The sequence below is a fragment of the Branchiostoma floridae genome, chromosome 11 (assembly GCF_000003815.2).
Source record: "Branchiostoma floridae strain S238N-H82 chromosome 11, Bfl_VNyyK, whole genome shotgun sequence".
In the NCBI taxonomy this organism is placed as follows: domain Eukaryota; kingdom Metazoa; phylum Chordata; class Leptocardii; order Amphioxiformes; family Branchiostomatidae; genus Branchiostoma; species Branchiostoma floridae.
Genome location: NC_049989.1, coordinates 5,400,620 through 5,421,818, shown reverse-complemented (window position 1 = coordinate 5,421,818; position 21,199 = coordinate 5,400,620). Strand labels below are relative to the sequence as shown.

Here is a 21,199-nt window from a genome sequence, read left to right as displayed (position 1 = left end):
CACACGGAGCTATTTCATAGTATTTGTAAGAAGCTTGAGAAACGCTATGCAACTTTATTTTCAAGTCTGTCAAATTAAGATATCAAGCCATCTGTGTAAAAAAATGCGTTCCTCGTGAGGCAAAAATTCCCTCAATACCGACAAAATAAATTTCCTCGGAAATATCATCTTGCTTCCCATCATTGCCATGAACATCCACGGAGCCCTCAGAGTACAAAATTCATGCATCACGAACAGCAAAAATCGATCGCAAACAGCAACAACAAATACTTATTTGGCACAACCAAGCCCACTACTATCGTTGAAAAAAAGTCTCTTTTGCGGGGCAAGCGTAATAATTTTTTAATAGACACATGAAGTAGAGAATATTGTTCATAATTCTGAGACAAAAAAATCGGGGATACAGCGACAAAAATGCCTGTAAATTCACTCAACTTGGTCGCACAGCGCCGAAACAAGTATCGACATGATCGCCATCTTGGTCTCTCCACAACAGTACTGTTTGCACACGTCACCTTCGCTTCCCAAATAAGGAAATCTGCGGAAACTGCGCTCATCTCGCTCACAGTTCGGCAACCCTCGGTCGTCCTCGGCCGGGATCGTGGTGCATGACGTCATGGCTGGGCTCATGTGATTGGCTGACACGTCCGGGCTCATCAGAAATGGCGGGAAACCCCGCGGCCATGATGGTCATCAGAGACGCGCCGCCGGATAGCGGAAACAATGGGCCCGGAGGGTCTGAACAATAGCCCGCAGTGGGGTGTTAATGACTGAGCTCTCTCCTGTGATTCTTTAACCTCCTTGGTATAAGTAAGCCTAAGGTATATACACTTCAATTATTTAGGTGACACGTCAACTATTTAGGTGTTCAAGACAATTTTGAGGCCTCTCATAGTTTTTTTTTATATGGCAGCATTACAGTACCCAGTGACATTTCCTACCTTCTTTCCTTACAATTTCTGATATGGAAAACTTCATAGCTATTGTGTGAAACAGTAACTGAATTCTTGATTGATTTGTCTGTTGTAGTAACAAAAGATGCAATCACTGCTTTCAATGACAGGCACTAGATTTCAAAATGGGCTTGCAATGGTATGCCTGGGGGCTTCCATTTACCTATGTGTGCTCTCATCATTATCCATAGACATAACTTGCTTTAGTATTATCCAAAGACAATAAAGACCGTGGACACATTGAATCATTTAACAACCAATTTAATGTTAAAAGCATGACATCAGTTTACAAAGGTACAATCCTTGAATACAAATCTAGATATACAGGCAACAGTTGTTGGGTGTTGGGGGTAAGTTTGTTTTAGCACCATCCAAACAGAAGGTTCCAATTCCAGTAGTACGCCATCACTAAGTTATAATTTAACGATAACATCCTATGAAAATCCCAACGATCGATTCCTACGCATTTTTCCCTTTCTTAATTTTTTGGGTTATTTGTTTTTGTAGATCCCCCTGGTGTTCCCACTCCCCACGGCTGCTGACATGAGCTTGGTCCGGTGGGAATCACCTGTTCTCTTCAACTCGTGCACTAACCATACCTTCAATTCTCAACACGCTAAGTGATTCCAACTGCAGATTTTCAAAAGGCTGAATAACCAACTTTGTAGCCTTGCACTTGACAGCTGGTTTTTCCACATGCAGTTTGTTACAAAACCACTAGGTGGAGCAGCTGACAGTACAAGGCGAGTGGTAAAATTGCCTCCTTTCTGACATGGAATTCAAAAAGCCGGCTGTACTTTAACATCAGTCACTGTTCAAAATTGTCATGCTAGACATTCCTCAAGCAATCAACTTCTTTCAACAATCCCCTTTCTTGGTGTTTTCACAACTCAATGCTCCTCAATTTCCTGCAGTTTTCACTGCTGAGGCATACTGGTCAGAGACCTAACAGTCTTTGTCTACAGTTCTTACTTTTCCAAAAAACAAGAAGCATAACAAATGGAAGCTGACGTGATGTTTGGGATAGCTTTCAGGCTTTCCACTCCTATGGCAGGCTCCGCTAGAGATCATTACAACTGCTGACTAGCCCAAAAGCCTTCAGATTTAAGTTCAGGCCAACAGGGCGATTCAACTTCAGCAGTTTCCTGTCTCATAAGACAGCCGTGCCACACATTTCCGAACAGTACACACTGAGAAGAGAACCACCCAACAACCAGTTGCTACTACACAACAAGGAACTTTCGGAATGTAATGATGTAATGCCCATGATATGTCTATGCGTAGCGGGACTCGACGACAAGAAAAACAAAGCGATGAAAGTACCATTTTTATCCAGGCGAATTTGGTCGTCACTGACTGGTCTAGAACGGACACAGTAATGTTTGGTGGATTTCTAAAGCTGCATCAAGGGCAGCGAATTCACAATATTCAACCCCACAAGGTACTACATTTTCTTTTCTTCCTTTGTATGTTCCGCAGCAATACAGTGTTCCTGATGGCACTCATATACAAGTGACTTACTGACTACATGGGAAGGAAAACCAAAATCAACAATCATTGTCTCAATCGTAAATATAGACATGACAACTACGAGACAGGCTTGACTACATTTAACTTAAGACACATAACAAGCCTACAATACTACATCAGTTCTAAGATAGAGGGTTCAGAGATATGGACTAATGGCTGGTAGTTAGTTAGGGTGAGTAGGGCCCACTACTGGTCTGAGATGCAGCCCAGCACTTGGGACTGGTAAAGGATCACTTGCGCTGAGTCGTCGACAGATCTGAGAGTGGATTTTTGGCCAGTACCTTTGCAGAACTGAAACGCGGCGTGTAGGCGTCGTCTGGTTACACATGGGCTTAGTACTACTACATGGCAACATTGGAAGCAAACTCATGGTATCATAATTTAAATTGAAGGATAGTAGGCAAACACAAACCTCATTCCTAACAGCCATATTGGGCCGTGGTATTCAGAGAAACCCTCTGATCTCGCAGCTACTATGTCATGCTAACTCACTACAGAATCAAGAAGGGTTTTGGACACATTCAAAAACAATTTTCCCCACGACATAATCCAGATGACAAAAAAATCGGTCAGTACAGGGAATAAGTGCACTAAACAAAAACAATACATATCATGGCGAGAAGAAACTGACATGATACTTTCCCTAACTTGAGATGGACAGAGATCTCTGTCTGTTGAGAAATAGACTCACGGCAGATAAACCTACATTACGTGAAATTATCAAGTATTTCTGTCTTTCTTTCAATCAGTCTTCTAATTGAATTTGGGGGGAACTATGAGTCTAGGTTCTCTAAAGTGACACTGGTGTCTAATTCGTGACCAACACGTGCCACAAGGTTGTCATTTGACACCCCCTCTCTTCTATTCTCTGCCGCTGGCTCATAGAAGGCTTGGTGCCTGAGTAAGAAAGTGTGTGCTAAACTTGTCGGGAGATCTAAACACAAATTAAAGGGGGCAGAGTGACGCTGCAGTGTGCTCATTGGGCGTTGCCCTCTTCTGCCTCTACGTCCTGCACCTGCTCTTTGTCACCTCCCTCACCTGCAGAACGGCACGAAAACAACACGTAAGAACAGCACAAAAACAGCACATCAGGAGGGAAAAACAGAATAGGGGACAGGGTTGGACAAGTCCACCAGCACAATTGTCCAGGGCAAGTGAAAGTGACCATCGGGCAAGTACATCTCCTACCCCACATGTCCGATAAGATTTTTCCAGAGGTGAGATTTGGATATATATGTTACTTTTCACAGTCATGGCATTAAGCATTGGTCAACACAGAAAAACAGAGCCAATAATAAAAGATTCCATTGCTGGAGGTGAAGTGGCGATTAATCTAGACAATCCCTACAGTTAGAAGAGAATCTAATATTAGACCTTAATTCAGACAAACCCTAAGAAAATCTAATGATTTTCTAGCCTTAAATTTTATTGCGTAAAGGCTGCGTGCCAGTACTGTACTGAAAAATCGATCATGAAGTACCAGTACTACACCGATACAAATTTACACAGAGTATGTGCTTAACATGCAGGTTGCATGCAGGTGGGTGCTGGGAGCCCCGAAACAAGCGAGTTTGTGTTACCATCGTCCTTACCGTCCGTCGTCATGTCTGATGTCCAGAGGGTCAGGTTGTCTCGTAACAACTGCATGATGAGTGTGGAGTCCTTGTAGCTCTCTTCACTCAGTGTGTCCAGCTCTGCAATGGCATCATCAAATGCAGCCTGCAACAAACAACACAAAACAGCCGTTAAGAGTTGTCAACAAGTACCTTTATTGCCTCCCTCAGTCAATATTGACCATGGTAAAATCCTAATTGATATCAGCCCTACAGCTTCAAGCCTTCAACTATGATTAAACAGTTCTATAAGAGAATGACAGTCTCTGCCACATAGGCCACATCTGTAAGCTGACTCAGGTCTGTTGCAATGTTCTTTTCTCAGAATCCGCTTTTCTTCTGCCATGTCTGGTTTCTCCCTATTTTAGCTGCCTGGACAGCATGCATCTCCAGCTGTCAGCAAGTACACACTGAGGATAGGAGCAAGGTGATCTTAACTGCCTCCAAACTTTTTACCAAACAGCTTTTCCTTACAAATACTGTAAATTCATAGGAGCAATGATCAGCCCCAGGGAAGCAGGCAAAGGAATCCTAGTGATTTTAATCTCCGTCATTTCACCACTGACTACTGATTGCATCCTTGTAGAAATGCATGTGTAGCTACTGCTCTTTTCAAGTATCTTTTCTTTCAGCATGAGACATTTTCAAGTGGACTGTTAACATTCTTATCTGATGTTTGGCTCTTTATGTCTACTGACAGATAAAAAAACTGCTCCAGGCATTGCCGGTGCATTTGCAAACAGCTGTCAGCCTAGCATTCCATGTCCAGTGACAACTTAAGCCTATCCTTACATAGCAGTGTGTCTGTGTCCCTACATGGTTTGTGTCACTAGGGGGTAGAGGTGGTCAGACTCATATCTTATGTCATAGACTCTCAGACTCATGTCATAGACTCATCTGCTTTACTGTATCAGCAGGCATCAAGTGAAAGCAATGGGAACAGATTTTGTTGGAAGGTAGGAAGTTAGTGTTGGGTGACAGGGAATTTGGATACAAAGTTGGACCAAGTCCAGGAATTAACCACAGCAAGATAGGGTCATATCCGGGGCAGCTTTCTTTCCAACTTTTGGCGACAAGCAAGTAAATTGTATGGTTCCCAATACCACCTTAGCGAAATAACACGGTTAACAATACTACCTCAGTAAAATCCATTGCTCTTCTTTCTCAAGTGCAAGTTAAATGAACATTTTCAACTCCATCCAAGAAATTCCACCTTGAGCGAGACTAAACTGTTAATGTATCTTTACTTGGTAGACGCAGACATACATTTGCCATCTCTGTTTACATATTTGGTTTTGCTCTGTAGCCAGCCAGATTGCAGGCAAGATGTTTTCTCACACCAAACTGTGAATACTGTCTGTGTAACCATTTCAGAACATGTAAAGCTTGGTTACAAAAATGTTTCATGAAGGCTGCTTGATAGAAGTTTTCCCTGTTCAACTTGCAGTTATTGTAGGAGGCTGAAAGCACACATACTTTTTGTGTAACCATATCAGAACATGTAAAGCTTGGTTACAGAAAAAATTTTCACAAATTTTTATATCTGACTCTCAAACATGAAATGCTATAATAGGCATGACATCCCAGTTTGATTTGCCAACGAGGAACTCCGTTTTAGACTTTTACTATGCATGTGATACCTTGAATCAATGATCCCAACCCCTGAACAAAACGCTGTTGCTAATCACGATGACTTACTTTAGCGAGACGGCATGCGCGGTCGGGTGAGTTCAGGATCTCGTAGTAGAAGACAGAAAAGTTGAGGGCGAGACCGAGGCGGATGGGGTGTGTGGGCGCCAGTTCCATCATGGCGATGTCGTTGGCGGCCTTGTACGCCAGCAGGCTGTTCTCCGCAGCCGCTGCCCTGTCGTTACTTTTGGCGAACTCTGCCAGGTACCGGTGGTAGTCGCCCTTCCTGTTATCACACAACATATGAAATTCTTTCAGAATTCTCATAAATTTGATGCAAATCACTAAAAAAATACACTTTTGCCTAGTGCTTTGAACAGGTATTTTCCAAGTAAATGTGTATTCTATACCTACAGACAGTATATGGTCCTTTCTATCCCCTCCCACCTACTCATACATCTCGGCACTTACATATCCCATCAAGTGCTATCTGTTTTACACGCACTCGTGCACACGCCCCCGTAGTTCTTAAAATTACAGCCAGCTGTTGTAATAAGTAAACATAACGAATGTTACCAAGACATGAGATAATATTGAAGAACAGTGCAAAGTTCTCACATCTTGTAGTAGAAGACCCTGGACTCTCCTGACCCAGCTGAAGGGATAAGGTTTTTGTCGATGACGTCGAGGATGTCATCACAAATTGACTTCAGCTCCTGCTCCACCTGAATAAAAAGTAACAAAAAATATATGTTTTACTTTGTAACATGGCACATTGCATGCAAGGTTGGACAAGCTTTCTAAAATTCACTCATCAGTATTTTCACTTGCCCATTTATCTTGTCCCAACAATAAATGCTGCTTTTCAACAAGACATTTCACAAACACCCAAATACGATAAGACTACACCAATTCAATCTGTTGCTTCTTGGAATTTCTCAATGTATGCAATATATGGTTCATCTGGACGACATCTTCTGGGAACCCAAAAACTGCTGTGAGTGTGCAAATGAAAAAAAAAAAAACTGACCAACAAAAGAACAAAACATGTCTTCAGTATGAAATCCAAGTGGTCAGGATGGTTACACAAATGACACATAGAAAATCGTATACAAAACATTAGATTTCTCATTTTTGTTCATTCACATTTCTTCTTCAACTTTTGGAATTTATTTTAGCATTCAATGAGATAAGTATCTGTTTCCCAATATCTTATGCAGTAATTTTTTTTTTTTTTTTGCAAATCAGAATTAGGATGCTTTTTACTTTAGAGCCTTTCCATGAAGCAACTGATTCCACTGGTGTGGAGTAAGACAAGGTGATGGTTGTAGCTAGCCTTACCGCCAACCTGTACTCCTCAGTTTTTGCCACCTTCTCTGAGTTGCCCTTATCCTTCTCCTTCTGCTCAATGCTACTTATGATCCTCCAGGAGGCACGCCGGGCACCAATCACGTTCTTGTACGCCACAGACAGCAGGTTCCTCTCCTCAACACTCAGCTCCGTGTTTCGCTCCGCCACTTTCTTCATGGCCTCAACCATTTCTGCACACACAAAGGGGGGAGAGATGCAAGATTTTAAACAAATAAACAATGGAACTGTTTTTGTATTCACAGCAAGGTTCAGTCCAAGGAATAATGTACTGAAGATGCTTATCCACCTACTGGTATCTAGACTATAGTGTATATACTCCCACCATACTGGTGTGTGAAGCTGATGTGTTATGCCAAAGGGTGGTTATACAATCTATATAGATACAGATACAGATGCTGTTATCTCTGTTTACAAGATAGCTGTGAAAGTACTTGGTTTGTGCATGAGTGTACTAATTCTAGGCTCAACACACGGACAAAATTGGACCCTAGAATAGGTACTGTATTGTATTGTATTGTCAATGCAGACAATGTAACAAGGTTGCAGATAATATTCTGGAAGATTTCAGTGTGGATAAAAGAGCATCTTGAGCTCTGCTGACCCTATTGACACAAGGCCACTCTCCATGCAAACAATACTGGCCAGTTGCTCGGTGTTTGTTTGTATCTAGGATACATAATTGTCTTTTTCTGGTCCATGAAGTATATCACTGGCACACACACACAAGAGGGACTAAAGATGCCACATGATTTCCCATGTCCCACGGAACACTGGAAGAAAACTACTGGAAAGGGGAGTGGTGATTCAGTCGTGTAACTGTACTGTGTACATGTCTCATCAGCCACAACTCTTAATCAGAAGGGCAAAAACTATATTTTTCAAATAAAAACATAAATATAGAAGTCATAAATTATTCAAGTCAAATAGTTTAACATAAAATGCAAATGTTATAGTTTACATGCTAATGGTATTTTTCATCCTAACATGTGGTACCAGAAATATTCAATAACATGAACCAGTAAATTCTATGGTCCACACCTTAGTGGGGATACACAATGTTTGGAACAGCCAACAGACATCTCTGCCCATCAAATATGGCTGTTATATTTTCCACCATCTGGAATAACAGAAGTTCCCTTCTGATGTACAATGTGTTTGGGATGACACAATCAGAGAATCAGAGAGATAGGGACAGGTACATTTTGCATTCACTTAAGATATGATGTCTTTCATTTTTCTTTTTTGTCCTTATATGGTGCTAATGCTGGTCACGACTGGATAGCTAACACTACCACTTACATTATCATATCGTCAGTTAACTTTGATCTCAACAAGCCAGGCTGAAGACTAAAGACTGCAATATAGCACATTACTTTCAACGCCTCTCCATGAAATGATTGGTACCTTGAACCGTTACTCAATTTGGTTAATAATAGCCCAATATACATTTCCAAAACATGTATTTTTGTCTTCATTTCTCTGTATGAAGGATTTTTATTCAATAGTATCAATAGCCAATGAAAATGGAAAACATGTAAACTTCTGGGTAAAATTAAAATCACGGAGTGGTCTATATGCATAATGGTGCTTCTAAAATAAATCTATTTGACACATGAAAAGACTTAAATAACATCACTTGCTTGGATACTTTGGATACAGGGAGCGCTAGCAGCACAACTACAACTTACAAGGATACCTGCTTATCCCTAAACATAGAGAAATGTGCTGTTTGCTTGAAATGCTTTTTTAAAAGTAATTTTTAGCTCTAACTGGAGAAGAGAGGAAACTCGCTACTTCATAGGATAAAAGCAAAATGGAGACAGTAAGACTAACAGGGACTGGGGCATTAACAGAAATAACATGTCCATTGAGATATCTGACCATGACTATTTGTACATGCAGATTGAGATTGAGATATTACAAGTCAACATGACAATCAGGGACATCCAGAACAAGTAGTGCTTGAACTTAGAAGAAAGATGGAAATGGCCGTAGTGGCAGATGGAGTTTTTCAACATTCCCTGGTCCATATGTGACAGCAGAAAAGCCGATGTATGACTTCAATGCAGCTGCTTCTTTGTAATATATTGTATGATTCATGCTATTGTCGTAAGACCAGAAATCATCCTTGTGTGAATCGGGTCATAGTATCATACTGTATCACCAGTTTCTTCTTTTAGCTATACATTCAAGATAACATCAGATAATCAAGATTCTCGTGTTTGCTGAAAGCCAACTACACATGTACATGTATTTGCTAAATCTACTTTAAGTTTGTTCGATACAGCAATTGGGATCAAATAGCACTTGACTACATGCTAAGAATATACCATGATTATACAATAAAATGTGTGATACAATAATGCTCACAGGTAATCATATTTGAGTGGCCCAAAGTAGACATATGAACACAGTGATGAAAAAAGACACTGCCTGGTTATGTGAAGTGCTTGTGGTGATAAGATACCTTCATAATCACAGTCCACTAATGTATTAATCAACCTTTAAATTATATCATGAACATTCTGTCAGACTCAGATTTCCATGCGGGTATCCTTCTTGTCCAGTGTAAGATAGCACCAAGAGGACAAGCAGTCATTCACATTTAATAATAAGTGATAATAATTCTCTAGTAGAATATGACTGTTGATCATATACAACTATCTCATGAAAATTTATCTTGGACAAAGCAGTTTTTAACACCTAATTAAAGCTAAATGGTCCAGACAGACTGTGTCAACAGTGAACTTTGGCCATTACAAGTTGACTAGTTCCAAAGTTCAGATACATCTAATGATTTATTACTACAACACAGCAAGGCATGGGAGCAGATTACAGTACAGTACTATCATCATAGTCATACTTTTGTTCATCACTTCCAATCTGAGTAATGGTCAATCCATACTTCACATATTTCTACAGCAAGGACACATTCTAGACTAATGTAATCTGAACTTCTAACAGATTGTCACAAGGAAGAAGTATACCTATCTTGCATGAATTGAAACTGCAAAAATATCTCGTACAATTTACAAAGTGCACATCGTCATAATCATCAAAAATTAATCAAATCATCAGTTGAGACTTAAGCACATGCATACTTGATGCACAATGGTCCTATTTAGATGATATGGTCTGGAAGAAAGCACATTCAAGATGTAGACAAAGCACTTGATACTGAGGACTGTATAGTATGTGGAATATCCAAGGCTCTCAGATAAGGGACCAACATAGGACAGAACATTTCTCTCATTAATAAAATTATCTCAGCTTTCAGCTAATTACTTTGGAATGAATTCCTGAAATAATGATAATAGTCGATTTTGAAATCTATCAAGGTGTGGTGGTATTAAAAAACCCTAAATAGGATGGTTAATCCCTTTATGTACAACATATGTCTTTCAATATTTTGCTTGAACTGAAGCAAACAGCCTGCTGTTATCACTATGCTGCTTTAGAAGCATAATTGGAGTTGCTATTTAGGAAATCATGGCGTGTGTGCAACCATCGATTAACAACTGGGTACCATTTCAGTATTTCCCCCAATCATAATTTCCCTATTCTGACGGACGAAATTTTTTTCATTTCTCTTGAAACCTTGTATCTGTCAAATCCTGTACTGTTTACGCCTAGATTCTGGGGCGATAATTTTGGGGACGAGATTTATGGACCCTTTTAATTACAGGATCAGGTACAACGAAAGTGATGGACGGGCTATCGTCCTGCCCCTGTCGGGATATGTCCGATCATCACTCTCGCGCCTACGGATAAACTTGGAACAAATCCAGATCGGATGCAGGCAATGCAGGTAGCTAACAACTATCTTGACGGTCATCAACTGACAGCAAAGGAACAAATATTTCCTTGATACTGGCGTTATGTTGGAGAATAAATGCCGCTAGTAGTTAAACAACGGTCCGGCGATGTTTCTAAATGGAGCTATCGACGTACTGCGTGAAAACGTTTCGAGAATGAGTCATCATAGAGGACGATTTTTCAGTTGCTAAGGTTGGGAGGGGCTCAAGATGGCGGCCCGCTAGCGGTGATTTCCGCCTTCGTTTAGCTCTGATTTTAACCTCAGTTATCGTTGTAGATGCTACAAAACGAAATCAACAGATAGGAAAGGCTTCGCTCTATGCTGAGATGTCTGCATATCTCAACAGGATGCCACACCTTTTTCTCTGCAGATGCCCAAATCAGGCAGAACAGGAAGTATTCGGCATAGCTTGACTTTGATGGCGAATTTTTAGGAAGGATGGTTACCTACCATCATATCGTTCAGCCTGCTCTGCCAGCTTGGCTCTGTAGACCTCTTCCTCTCTGTCTGCCGAGACGGACATGGTGGATGGATGGAAGAAGGGCTGGATTCGAATCGATTCAAGCTGCAAGTTTATCGTTACAAATTTTCTGATCAAAGATGGCCGCGCCCGCCAACTCTGAAATAGTTCCGGGTTTAAGCGGAACCAACGTAGGATATCACTACGCGTAGGTGATACGGTCTTGAGTACCCCTATAAGTAGTGAATTCTATTATATGATTTAAAAAAGCACACACTTTCTGAAATATATAAGCGTACTTCACATTCTGAAGAATTGATGTTTGCATCAATATTCCATGCTTGAATCTCGATATACTTTGAATGATGCACATCTGATGCAGTTGAAAGCTCAACTGAAATGACATGTTGCGCCTCAGCCTATGAAACATGAGTCAAACTTGATCTCCAATGAATCTTCGCTGCAGAATTTGAAAGTCGTCCGGTCATAATCATGTCGGGGGCTTTTTTACGTTGAAATTCGAAACTTTTTGTGACGCTACGATGAAAAAAAATTAAGCACTCGTCCCGAAAGACGTCGAAAGATCTAGAAACGCACGCGCCAAGGGATGGCCCGAAAAATATGCCATGACATTTGAGCATGAAACTTTTGAAAGGAAAATCTTCTCACGGCATGTGCTAAATAACCCCCAATGCTGACATGAAGATAGATGAGTAAATGCTGGAAAGTTTTATTGTACGGTATGCACTCCTTGGTATGTATAAAGTTCGATATCGAGAACAATTCAAGTATGCTAGAAAATTCACAATATTGCTACTATCAATTTTTCTTCTAACAGTGTCACTGTGTCACTGTTAGAAGAAAAATTGATAGTAACGTTAACTGTAAACATACGTGACTGATGAACCTCTTCAATCACAATATTGCATTTTTTTAAGCCGATGAAGTTCTTTTATTGCATTTTCATATCCAGTCTATACTCACAAATGTCGAAATTGGAAGCTTGGAAATATTATTCTTTGATCGAATTAAAATCAGTAAGTTGTGTCAGTATCCATGCAAAGTTTCCCACTATCGCCGAAACGGTCAAATGTGGATGATCTGAATGATCAACCTCCTTGGAATGATCTAGGCCGCTTAAGTCACTAGTGTAAGTTCAATGTTTTAGTGTAATAATAATATCGGGTGTATCGGGTGTAGAAGCAAACCATGTGTTGTCCTTAGAATATCCAAACTGGAAAGCGCATAAATCAAAATGATCAAAATCCTTCTGACCGTTACTGGACCTACTTCGCCTGGCGGACGGGTACTAGATGAGCTTCATGTTACATTGCGGCCAGAAGAATGACGTCAGAGGTCTCCCCGGCGGTTGCTATAACAACCAGGACTGGTCCACGTCAGCGTGATCCCAGGGGTGGTTGGCTTAGGCTTCTTGGCTTTCTGAATTTGTTAGATTTGTGATTTAAAAAAAGAGGCTATCATTCAACGTTGCTCTAAGATTTATTATTTTCTCTGAAGCTCTGTGAAGTTGTTTTAGGAAATTTTGGCCCGTTTTTACTCAAGAACGCGACATACTAAATGCCATATATAAATGTGTGGTCAGAAGTGACGAAATGCACCTGTCAGTATAATGATCAAAACCATCGTGGCTCCTAATATGGTCAGCGAAACGTTGCTGGGGGAATTGATCATCCTGTTTGAGTTCCACCTTAGCTCCTGGGAATGTTTTGCCGTGCGTGACACTATCATGAGAAACTCACTTCATCTAGCACGTATTGACGTTAGCTACACGGTTTTCCTTCGTAAATGTCGTTTGCATATTGCCAAGGGACATCTCCGATAATTCCTGTCAAGAAAAGATGAGTCTTCTTAGGTCTTCTTAATGGAATGAACAGATTTGAACATTTGTAAACAGGAGCTGGTCGTTGCAAAGGAAGATACATGTATTCTCCATGGTAATCAGACCATCGCGCGAAAGTACACAATGCATATGACGTCATTTCCTTTGATATCGTCCCATCGCTCACGAATTTGACGAAATTCGGAAGTCTTCACAAACAAACAATGATAAATCATCGAATACAAAAGGGTTTCTCTGGCCTCTAGAAGGCCCCTTTTGTGTTTGAATAGATTAGATATTGGCCCGAATTTGGTGAAGCTGACGGAACGACATTAACGTTATATTGACATGCTGCTGAAGTAAAAACTCAATTGCATAATTGACTGGATGGTGTCTCCTGTTCGGTAATCCATATGGAGGAGTGGGACAGATACTAAATTGCTACGTCCAAACTCAGTATTAGATTGGCTGAAAGATTGGTAACACAGGTAAACGGCAAATTGACCACACGCCACCCGTACTTTTTGGTATGGCCCTTGTCACCTGGAATGGTTGACACAGACTTCACTAAATATTGACTGTCGGTAAACAGGACCGACGGCAGAGATGGTCGAAGAAAACATGCTTAGGACAACTGGCAATCCAAAACAAACTAGCAACATTCCTGGTTGTGCTAATCTCCAAACAGATTGTTTTGCTGCGTCCTTTGGCTCTTTTTAAACCGTTCGCTTTTCCCCGTTCTTCTGAAGATTAAAAGCGCCATCCACAAGCGGATAACAGCACATGCAACTTGATAACTAATACAAAATAGCTGGAACACAAGCTTATTTTGTTCCACAATTTTGGGGGTTTTGACTGGCCATACTTCGTGAATCCATTTCCCCCCTTTCTGTCCTTAGTCTTTGCAAGGAGGTAAAGAAAATAACCTCCTTGGTCTTTAAAAAACCTTTAGCTCAACTTGATACACATATCACCACTATCTCCTTACGTACACCAAGAAGTAACCTTTTTGCGTACATGTTGGAAGGCAGATTGTAAGTTTTCCCCACTGTTCAACCAGAGTTTTTTTCCTTCTCTCCAAGCAGAGATTGTGACCTTTTTATGGTTTTATAATCTGCCTCGTTTTCGGTCCGCACTCCTAGCAGGTTTTTCAGAGTAGCGTCTATCCACTAGGGTCTCGCCTGCTTCGTACCCATGTCGCTAGGTGTACTCCTCAAGCAGAGGTTCTGCTTCGGCTGTTTTGAACGTGTTTCGTTGGGCTTTCTGTTTTCTTTATGTCCGCCGGCAAAACCTGCTTCTCGCTGCTATATGTAGCCGATGTAGGTGGCGCTTTTGTGGCGAGAACACAATCCCAAACGTGGCTAACTTTGTACCCCCCTCCAGTTAGAAGCTGATGAAGATGTCTGACAGGCATCATCGAAACTTCAGCAGGTAAGGTTGACGTATCTTCTTCTTCTCTTGGCGTCAGAGGAGTGACTCTAGAAGCCACCAAAGTCTTCCTCCCTCCAAGTCCATATAACTTGTGCTGCAAAAGAAAACTCTACTGTCCAATGACGTAAGCTGTCTGCAATGCAACTTGCACACAACCCAAAAGCTGATATCATGTTGTTAACGTTTCCAGGTTTCTCGGATACCTTTGTTATCCTACTAGTATATGCCTAAACCAAACCAAGGAGGATAAAATAGACCATGAATCATTTGAAAGGGAACAAATTCTTTTTGACGCCAAAATTAGGAAGTTCTTTATTACTTAAGTATCAAATGATTCTAATGCATGTTATCATATTGATTGCTGATATTATAGTTATTTCTACCAGTTTGTATATTTAAGATATGCATAAAACTGAAGACAAGGCAAAGGCAAAACACAATAAGGCAATCACATAACACTTGGCTTAGTATTTAATAATTCTTTATTCATTCTGTGTGAGTTACTCTGGATCTAGGACTTCTTTTCAATGCACAACTCCTCCATCTTTTGCCATTCCTCCCTCATGGTGAAGGCATGCTTTGCCCTTTGGCACAATTCCCAACACATTTAACCAACCTTACTACCCCTCAACTGTCATGGAACAGTCCAACCTGAGGCATCATGGATCATTCTACACTGTAATGAGGGGTGCACTGGGCAGCATAAAACATCACTGTGATAATGTACTGTCCTGTACTTTTTGCTATCTACGACTTTTCCTTTCTTTGCTCACTTCTAAAGGCAGTTACTGTGTATATCACCACCTGATGGAACAAACCAACTATGCAAAGTGGTCCTTTGAAAAATCCAACAGTTCTCTGGTCCAGGTCTTTGTTAACGTTTACAGCAGAAGACACTTTTTCAGATGCAGTTTCCTTGATTATTAGTAAGATGTTTATTTGTGTGTCAGCACCAGATTCTTTGGTTTTGCAATAGCAGATAGGATGTGGAAGAATAGCAGGTTGCCTGGTAAGGCATGCATTTTAGCTATGATAAAAGCTTGAGTGTGAAATACCTATTCCTGGCCTCCTCTCCTACAAAGTTCTAGACTATAGACTGTCAAGTTCAGTGGCAGCATTCACTCTATATCTAACCTTTCTGTAACAGATGTCATGTCCTACCTCACAAGTAGACTTTTGTTTAAGGTTCATGCAAATTCCAATATTCATAACATTCTGGTTCAGTTTTCTGAGTTAGTGCTACCCATTCAGAAAAAATGTACATTCCCCCTGATCACAGTTTTCTTGCTGAATAGTGAATTTTAGCTCATTTGAATGCAGGCATAGGAAGCTGTAGTATAGATTTATTTCCATAGGAAATATTGTAGTAGGCATCTAGCAGCATTGCCAGGAAGAAATTAGAAGTGTAAGAACTGGGATTTTGAGTATCAAGTGCTGGTAGGTTAAACTATTTTGCGGAGGCCTTCTCAGCACACGCTTTGCCCCCTAACTCTCGACGCTGGAAGCTGTCAAATCTTTTCCGCAGTGTTTCCCGCAACTTTTCCCGCTCTTTGTCCAGGTGCTTCTGGTTGGCTTTAAAGAGCTGGATGTCCTCTTCTGAGATGAAGTCTTCGTCTTCTGACGGACAAGACTCCTGCGGAAAAATCATCAATCATACATATGATCACCGAGCTTTGGTTAGTAGGAAGTACATAAAGTAGAACATTAGTTTGAAAGATTTATTCCCCAAGACAGCAAATACTGAACAGAATCCTTTTTCAAATTTTCAAGTCTTACAATTCTGTAATTCTCCACACTGAAATCAAGACAATTCACAAACTTCCCCAAGCAAAGTATAACATTTCCAAAAATATGAGCAAGTTTTACAAACCTTCACATTGTATGGTCAACTGTAGCACCTTTGAAACATCATGCTATGGCCTTAATAAAGGCTTCTTGGTCTTTTAGATTGTGCTGACCCATTTCTCTTAGATTAAGAGCCTAGCAGTCAGGCTCTTTAAGTGGGCTTAGTCTTCCTCTAGTGTACGACAGGGTGTCAGGTTTCGTGCTTCCATGTGCCACAAAAACAAAGGTCTCTATAGGCATCAGGGACTTTGGCAGGAGTTAAAGGCTAAGCTACTTGTTGACCTGAAGATTCTGAGAGCATTTCAGAATGGCGTAGTGCCGCCCTCTTAATGATGATGAACTTGTGTACCTCTAGCATGTCCTGTAGACTGCTCTGCCAACCCAGGGACGATGGCGGAGCCGAGGAGGGAGGCGGCATCCTTCTCTCCCCGTTCACCAGGCCCTGTCCTGCCTTACTTTCACCGGATTTCTGGAGAAAAAATTGAGATATAGTTAGCTTAAAAGGGTACTCATCTATTGGCTGCAACAAGTAGAGGCACTTTGTAAAGTACAAACATCTATAATGTACAATGTGCAATGAATTTTGTCCCTTTAAGGGTTGCATGCGAGTGAGGTGAGAGACAACATCTAGGATTCGACTTCTTGCCCTATAGGCCATGCTGACATGCTTACATGGGTGACATTTACATGCGCACTGATTTTCATCTGTTCCAACCCAAAAAATCCTACCAAATACCTGCCAAAAAACTTGTGACTTTTATCCCATGTTCCTTACCTTTTCACTTGCTTTCTTCTTTGCCTTCTTGCCCTGAGCTTTCTTACTGGCGATCTTGGAGGTTGGAGAGGATCCAGAGCTGGAGTTGGACTGACAGTCGCTACAGCCAGGATCATCTATCTCGTCACAGTGACTACATGGCTCTCCACTAATGTCACCTGGAGGGAGGGGGGTGAAACATCATCAGAACAGGGTAAGCCTGAGAAATATACATCTGTTACTTTTATCTTTAGCATTGTATTACTCATCAAAATCATAATTGCAAACTCGAATATTGCTTGATTTGGAAAGGCAATAGACAGGTGGACAAATTCAACTTATTTTCAATATTTTTATAACCAAATAAGGAAATGAAAGAATGTATAGAACACCATCCTCTGGGTCCAGTACCAGCACATCTATGTCCACTACTTAAAGTCCTGCTGAAAAATTCAGAGAGACTGACCAAGAAGAAAACAGCCAACAGCTTACCTATGGACCCATGGTTACAGATTCCTTCGGAACACGCAATGTCGGACCCGTCTCTGGAACTGTGTCCGCTCAGACTCTCGCTCCCCTCCACGCCACTGGAGTAGCCGCAGTCGCTCCGGTAGCTTCTGCACGAGTTTCCCTTCGAGGAGGACGGGTGGAGCCGGTTGGAAGGGCAGGAACACGTGGAAGACGCGACGTCGTCGTCGCTTGGAAGGTCGTAGGTTGAACACCCACCATTGGCAGTGCAACTACTGTTGACGTCCACGTCATTGCACTGAAGGTTGAGGGAGTAGAATATATCAGTTCATCACTATAATACTTGTTCAACCCTTTTCAGAGCTCTTTATGTGAATTAAATGGTGATCAGGGAATAGTTACAAAGATAAATCCCCTATGATTGCAGAATGCATGTCACAGTAGCCCCTATAACAACCTCTAATGCTTTGCAGGAGATGATGTAATGATTTTAGTGCATATAGAAAGTATTTCAACAATCAACAGCTTGAAGAATTTACTCCTGTGCTCCTCACACCTGCATGATGTCTCAGTTCACCCTACCTTGCAGTTCTCCTTCTCCTCCTCCCCAGTGCAAGTCACCTTGTCTTCAGCCTTCTCGTCCCGGTCCCCAGCGGCATTCTTGTTCTTGCGTTTCTTGCGCTTGAGACGTTTCTTCTCCTGCTTGAGCTCCCGAGCCCTCTCCTCCTCCTTGATCTCCAGACAGAGCTGCTCCAGCTGGGTGAAGCCTTGCTTCTGCTCCACAGCCATCTGAGAGGAAAAACACAGGATATACAATATAGTTAACACCGGTCATCTGAAAGACAGTAAAAATTTGGAAAATGTAATAAACCTAAGGACTTTAATTTCAAATTGCTGCTGAATAGTCAGCACAATTTCAGTGAGAGGGCTCATTTTTCATAGTTTAATCTGTGTCATGTAGCCACACTTGTGCCCAGGGCTGTCTCCAGGTTTAAATTCGTCACACTCATTGTTTGGGAGCCCATGTTATTGATTTTCCTTGTTAAACATGTTATTCTCAGTTTATGAAAATTGGTTTTCAACAGTTTTATGTCATGAAGTTCAGATTTTTGGGACGGATGGGGTAATATCTTTTTTTGTCCTAACAAGCAAATTTCTGTCCTAGGAGGGAGGAATGGGTCATGGTGACAACCCTGCTTCTGCTGTAGCCTTTGTGTTAGTGTAGATAGTTTCTAGCTGCACAAACCTCAAAGCTCTTGCGCAAGGTGTCCACCCCCACGTAGAATAGCATCTCCCAGGTCTGTTCCTCGGCGCGTAGTTTCTGCCAGATGCGGTGCAGCCTCTCGTACAGATGGATCCCCAGGCACGTCAGCACCTCCTCCTGCGCGATGTCGATCGTCTTGGCGTGGCGCTCCCGTCGGCTGGAAGAGAATCTACCATTTGGTAAAGGGTTTAATAACAACGTCAGTGGGTTGGTACAAAATGCCCCCTCCTTCACCAGAAATGTTTCCTCATGCATTAAAGCCTTGCAGAGTTTCCTCAACATGGGATGATCCCCAGTTGTCAATGTGGACATCTTCTATGGAAAAAGGATAGGTCAGGGTACGAATTACTAGTTTTGCTTTACCAAAACTGTAATTGTAACTAAAAAAATAATATTTATTTGTCTTGCAGAGTACATGTAGTAATTTTACTTCTTGCAGCTTTCAGGTGAGTATTTCGTACCGTTAGTAACATGCAATGTTTACACTCTTTCATCAATCCTCACACCACATAGGAAACTTTCAAACCAGACCAGCCCAACACCTTTGTCCTTAAACCCACCACAAAGGATTCAGCAAATAATGGAACAATTGTCAATTAAAACAACCATAAATGTCCCAACTACCTCTTTCCTTAATTCCTACCTGACATGGTACTAAGGCATTCCTTATCAGCATGCCCTCTTGATTATAAAAATTAAACCAACCTTCCAGCTAACTCAGGTTCAGCTCTCCCGATCAGGTGAGCGATGAAGTCTGTCTCGCCTGACACATGGATGTGTCTCTCGTGGGGACAGCAGCGCAGGCCCTCGTACAGCGTGGCGCAGTAGCCCTTCTCATTGGTGGAGTCAATGTCTCCAGTCAGCAGACTGTAGGCACGCAGCACCTTCGACTTGCACTCTGTACAGAACCTGCAAAACAACCAAAATGTTTCCTTCATTCTTGACCTTAAGAAACAGCAAAGTCTAAACCAGTTCATATCTGAATTCTGATGGATTCTCTTAGGAGAAGAAACTAGAAACAACAGTCAACTCTTACCTTCCAGTGAACTTTCTTCCTGATGTCCAAACTGACCAAAGTATCCTTTTCTGTATAGCCGACATACCAGTCCTTTTGCCTTACACAACGGCGCCGCAAGACCATGGAACAGCAGCTAGTTACATTACACTGAACAACCTTTGCACATCTAGTGTTAAGCCTTGTATAAAGCTATCTAATGAGGATGTCCCTACTATATTTGGTTGCAAGTTCAACTCTGTAAATGATACTTCTATGGAAAATAATTTGACCACCTACATGTTGGGTTTTTAACACTGGTACAAATACATCTAAAGGCATTACCATTTCTTGTTCATCCTCAAGAAGCTCTACCTGTCTTGAGGGACCTCCTTGCTCACCTGTGCTTCCTGAGGTAGGTCTCCATAGTCTCCAGCAGGCTCTCACAGTTGATGAGCACCACCTCGTCCCGACAGTCCTGCGATAACAGCTCCCACACGTCAATCCAGCTCCTGAAGACACAATTACAGGAGGTCAACAACCAACAAATGTACAGCATATTCAACTTTCTTACAGCGTGGTGTGAAGACTAGCCGACTGCTGCCTACCCCTGTATCAGGCATAGCAGCAGCAGTATAATCAAATACTGGATACTAGTACTTTCTGCTGAGGGAGCATTTTGGCTTCAAACATGTGATGGCCATGGTTACATAGCAAGAAGAACGCTTATTCTGTTAGCTTCTTGATGTGATCCTCTCAAGGCTGCATTGACCAATTTAGATTGATTGCACTGTTCCAGAAAGGTGCCAAGAGTCAGACATCTAACTTGGTGTGCAATCATGTTAATGCCACACCAAAATTTTTTTGAGAATGTAATCTTTTTAGCCCTTTTCCTTACATTCTATCACATATTTTCCAACCTTGACAGAGCTACAGTATAACTAACCCAGTCAGCTTGGCCTTGTGGGTGTCCAAGGAGTGCAGCAGGCAGCGGTTGTTCTTCTTGCTGCTCTTCGGGATGGATTCCATCACGTCTTGGAGCCGAGCCCTACAAGAAAGGTACAGAAATCCTCACTGCATAGCTCACTTCAGAAATATTTACAAACTGCAGAATGACTCAATTTTATGGGGCTTTTTTCCTTTCAAAAGAGAACTTGAAGTAGTATGGTATGCATTTTGGTATGTTCATCTATGTAGATGTCACAGTGGAGATCACGATTAAGACCAAAC

General features: G+C 41.5%; 2 protein-coding genes across 4 annotated transcripts in view; both read right to left on the bottom strand.

Annotated features, from left to right (window-relative positions):
• Positions 1-1,198: 1,198 nt before the first annotated feature.
• On the bottom strand, positions 1,199-11,559 carry LOC118426481 (14-3-3 protein epsilon-like). 2 transcript variants are annotated; one of them, XM_035835915.1, is made up of 6 exons: positions 11,364-11,559; positions 7,067-7,266; positions 6,344-6,450; positions 5,795-6,011; positions 4,064-4,202; positions 1,199-3,521 (listed from the first exon to the last, which is right to left on the bottom strand). In XM_035835915.1, exons 1-6 carry the CDS (start codon positions 11,434-11,436, stop codon positions 3,460-3,462), a joined length of 798 nt encoding a protein of 265 aa, XP_035691808.1. In that variant the 5' UTR covers positions 11,437-11,559; the 3' UTR covers positions 1,199-3,459. The 2 variants fall into 2 exon arrangements, with proteins under 2 accessions (XP_035691808.1, XP_035691809.1); XM_035835916.1 differs by having other exon boundaries at positions 4,076-4,202.
• Positions 11,560-15,108: 3,549 nt separating this feature from the next.
• The window catches only part of LOC118426469 (gametogenetin-binding protein 2-like), a gene marked incomplete in the record, with an annotated part of 10,342 nt that continues 4,251 nt past the window's right edge, over positions 15,109-21,199 (bottom strand). The window contains 9 exon segments of one of the 2 annotated variants that reach the window (XM_035835898.1): positions 15,109-16,277; positions 16,839-16,958; positions 17,265-17,422; positions 17,736-18,009; positions 18,294-18,500; positions 18,958-19,144; positions 19,681-19,884; positions 20,371-20,481; positions 20,916-21,017. In XM_035835898.1, coding sequence (XP_035691791.1) covers positions 16,092-16,277; positions 16,839-16,958; positions 17,265-17,422; positions 17,736-18,009; positions 18,294-18,500; positions 18,958-19,144; positions 19,681-19,884; positions 20,371-20,481; positions 20,916-21,017 — 1,549 coding nt within the window. 2 annotated transcript variants of the gene reach the window in all.

What these genes read in the sequence shown, in the direction of transcription:
- LOC118426481 (XM_035835915.1), bottom strand. Translation starts at nt 11,436, where the DNA reads ATGTCCGTCTCGGCAGACAGAGAGGAAGAGGTCTACAGAGCCAAGCTG. An exon ending in CTGAGGAGTACAGGTTGGCG is followed by an intron (nt 6,451 to 7,066) that starts GTAAGGCTAGCT and finishes CTTTTTATTCAG; the next exon opens with GTGGAGCAGGAGCTGAAGTC. An exon ending in GACGGACGGTAAGGACGATG is followed by an intron (nt 3,522 to 4,063) that starts GTAACACAAACT and finishes GCCGTTCTGCAG; the next exon opens with GTGAGGGAGGTGACAAAGAG.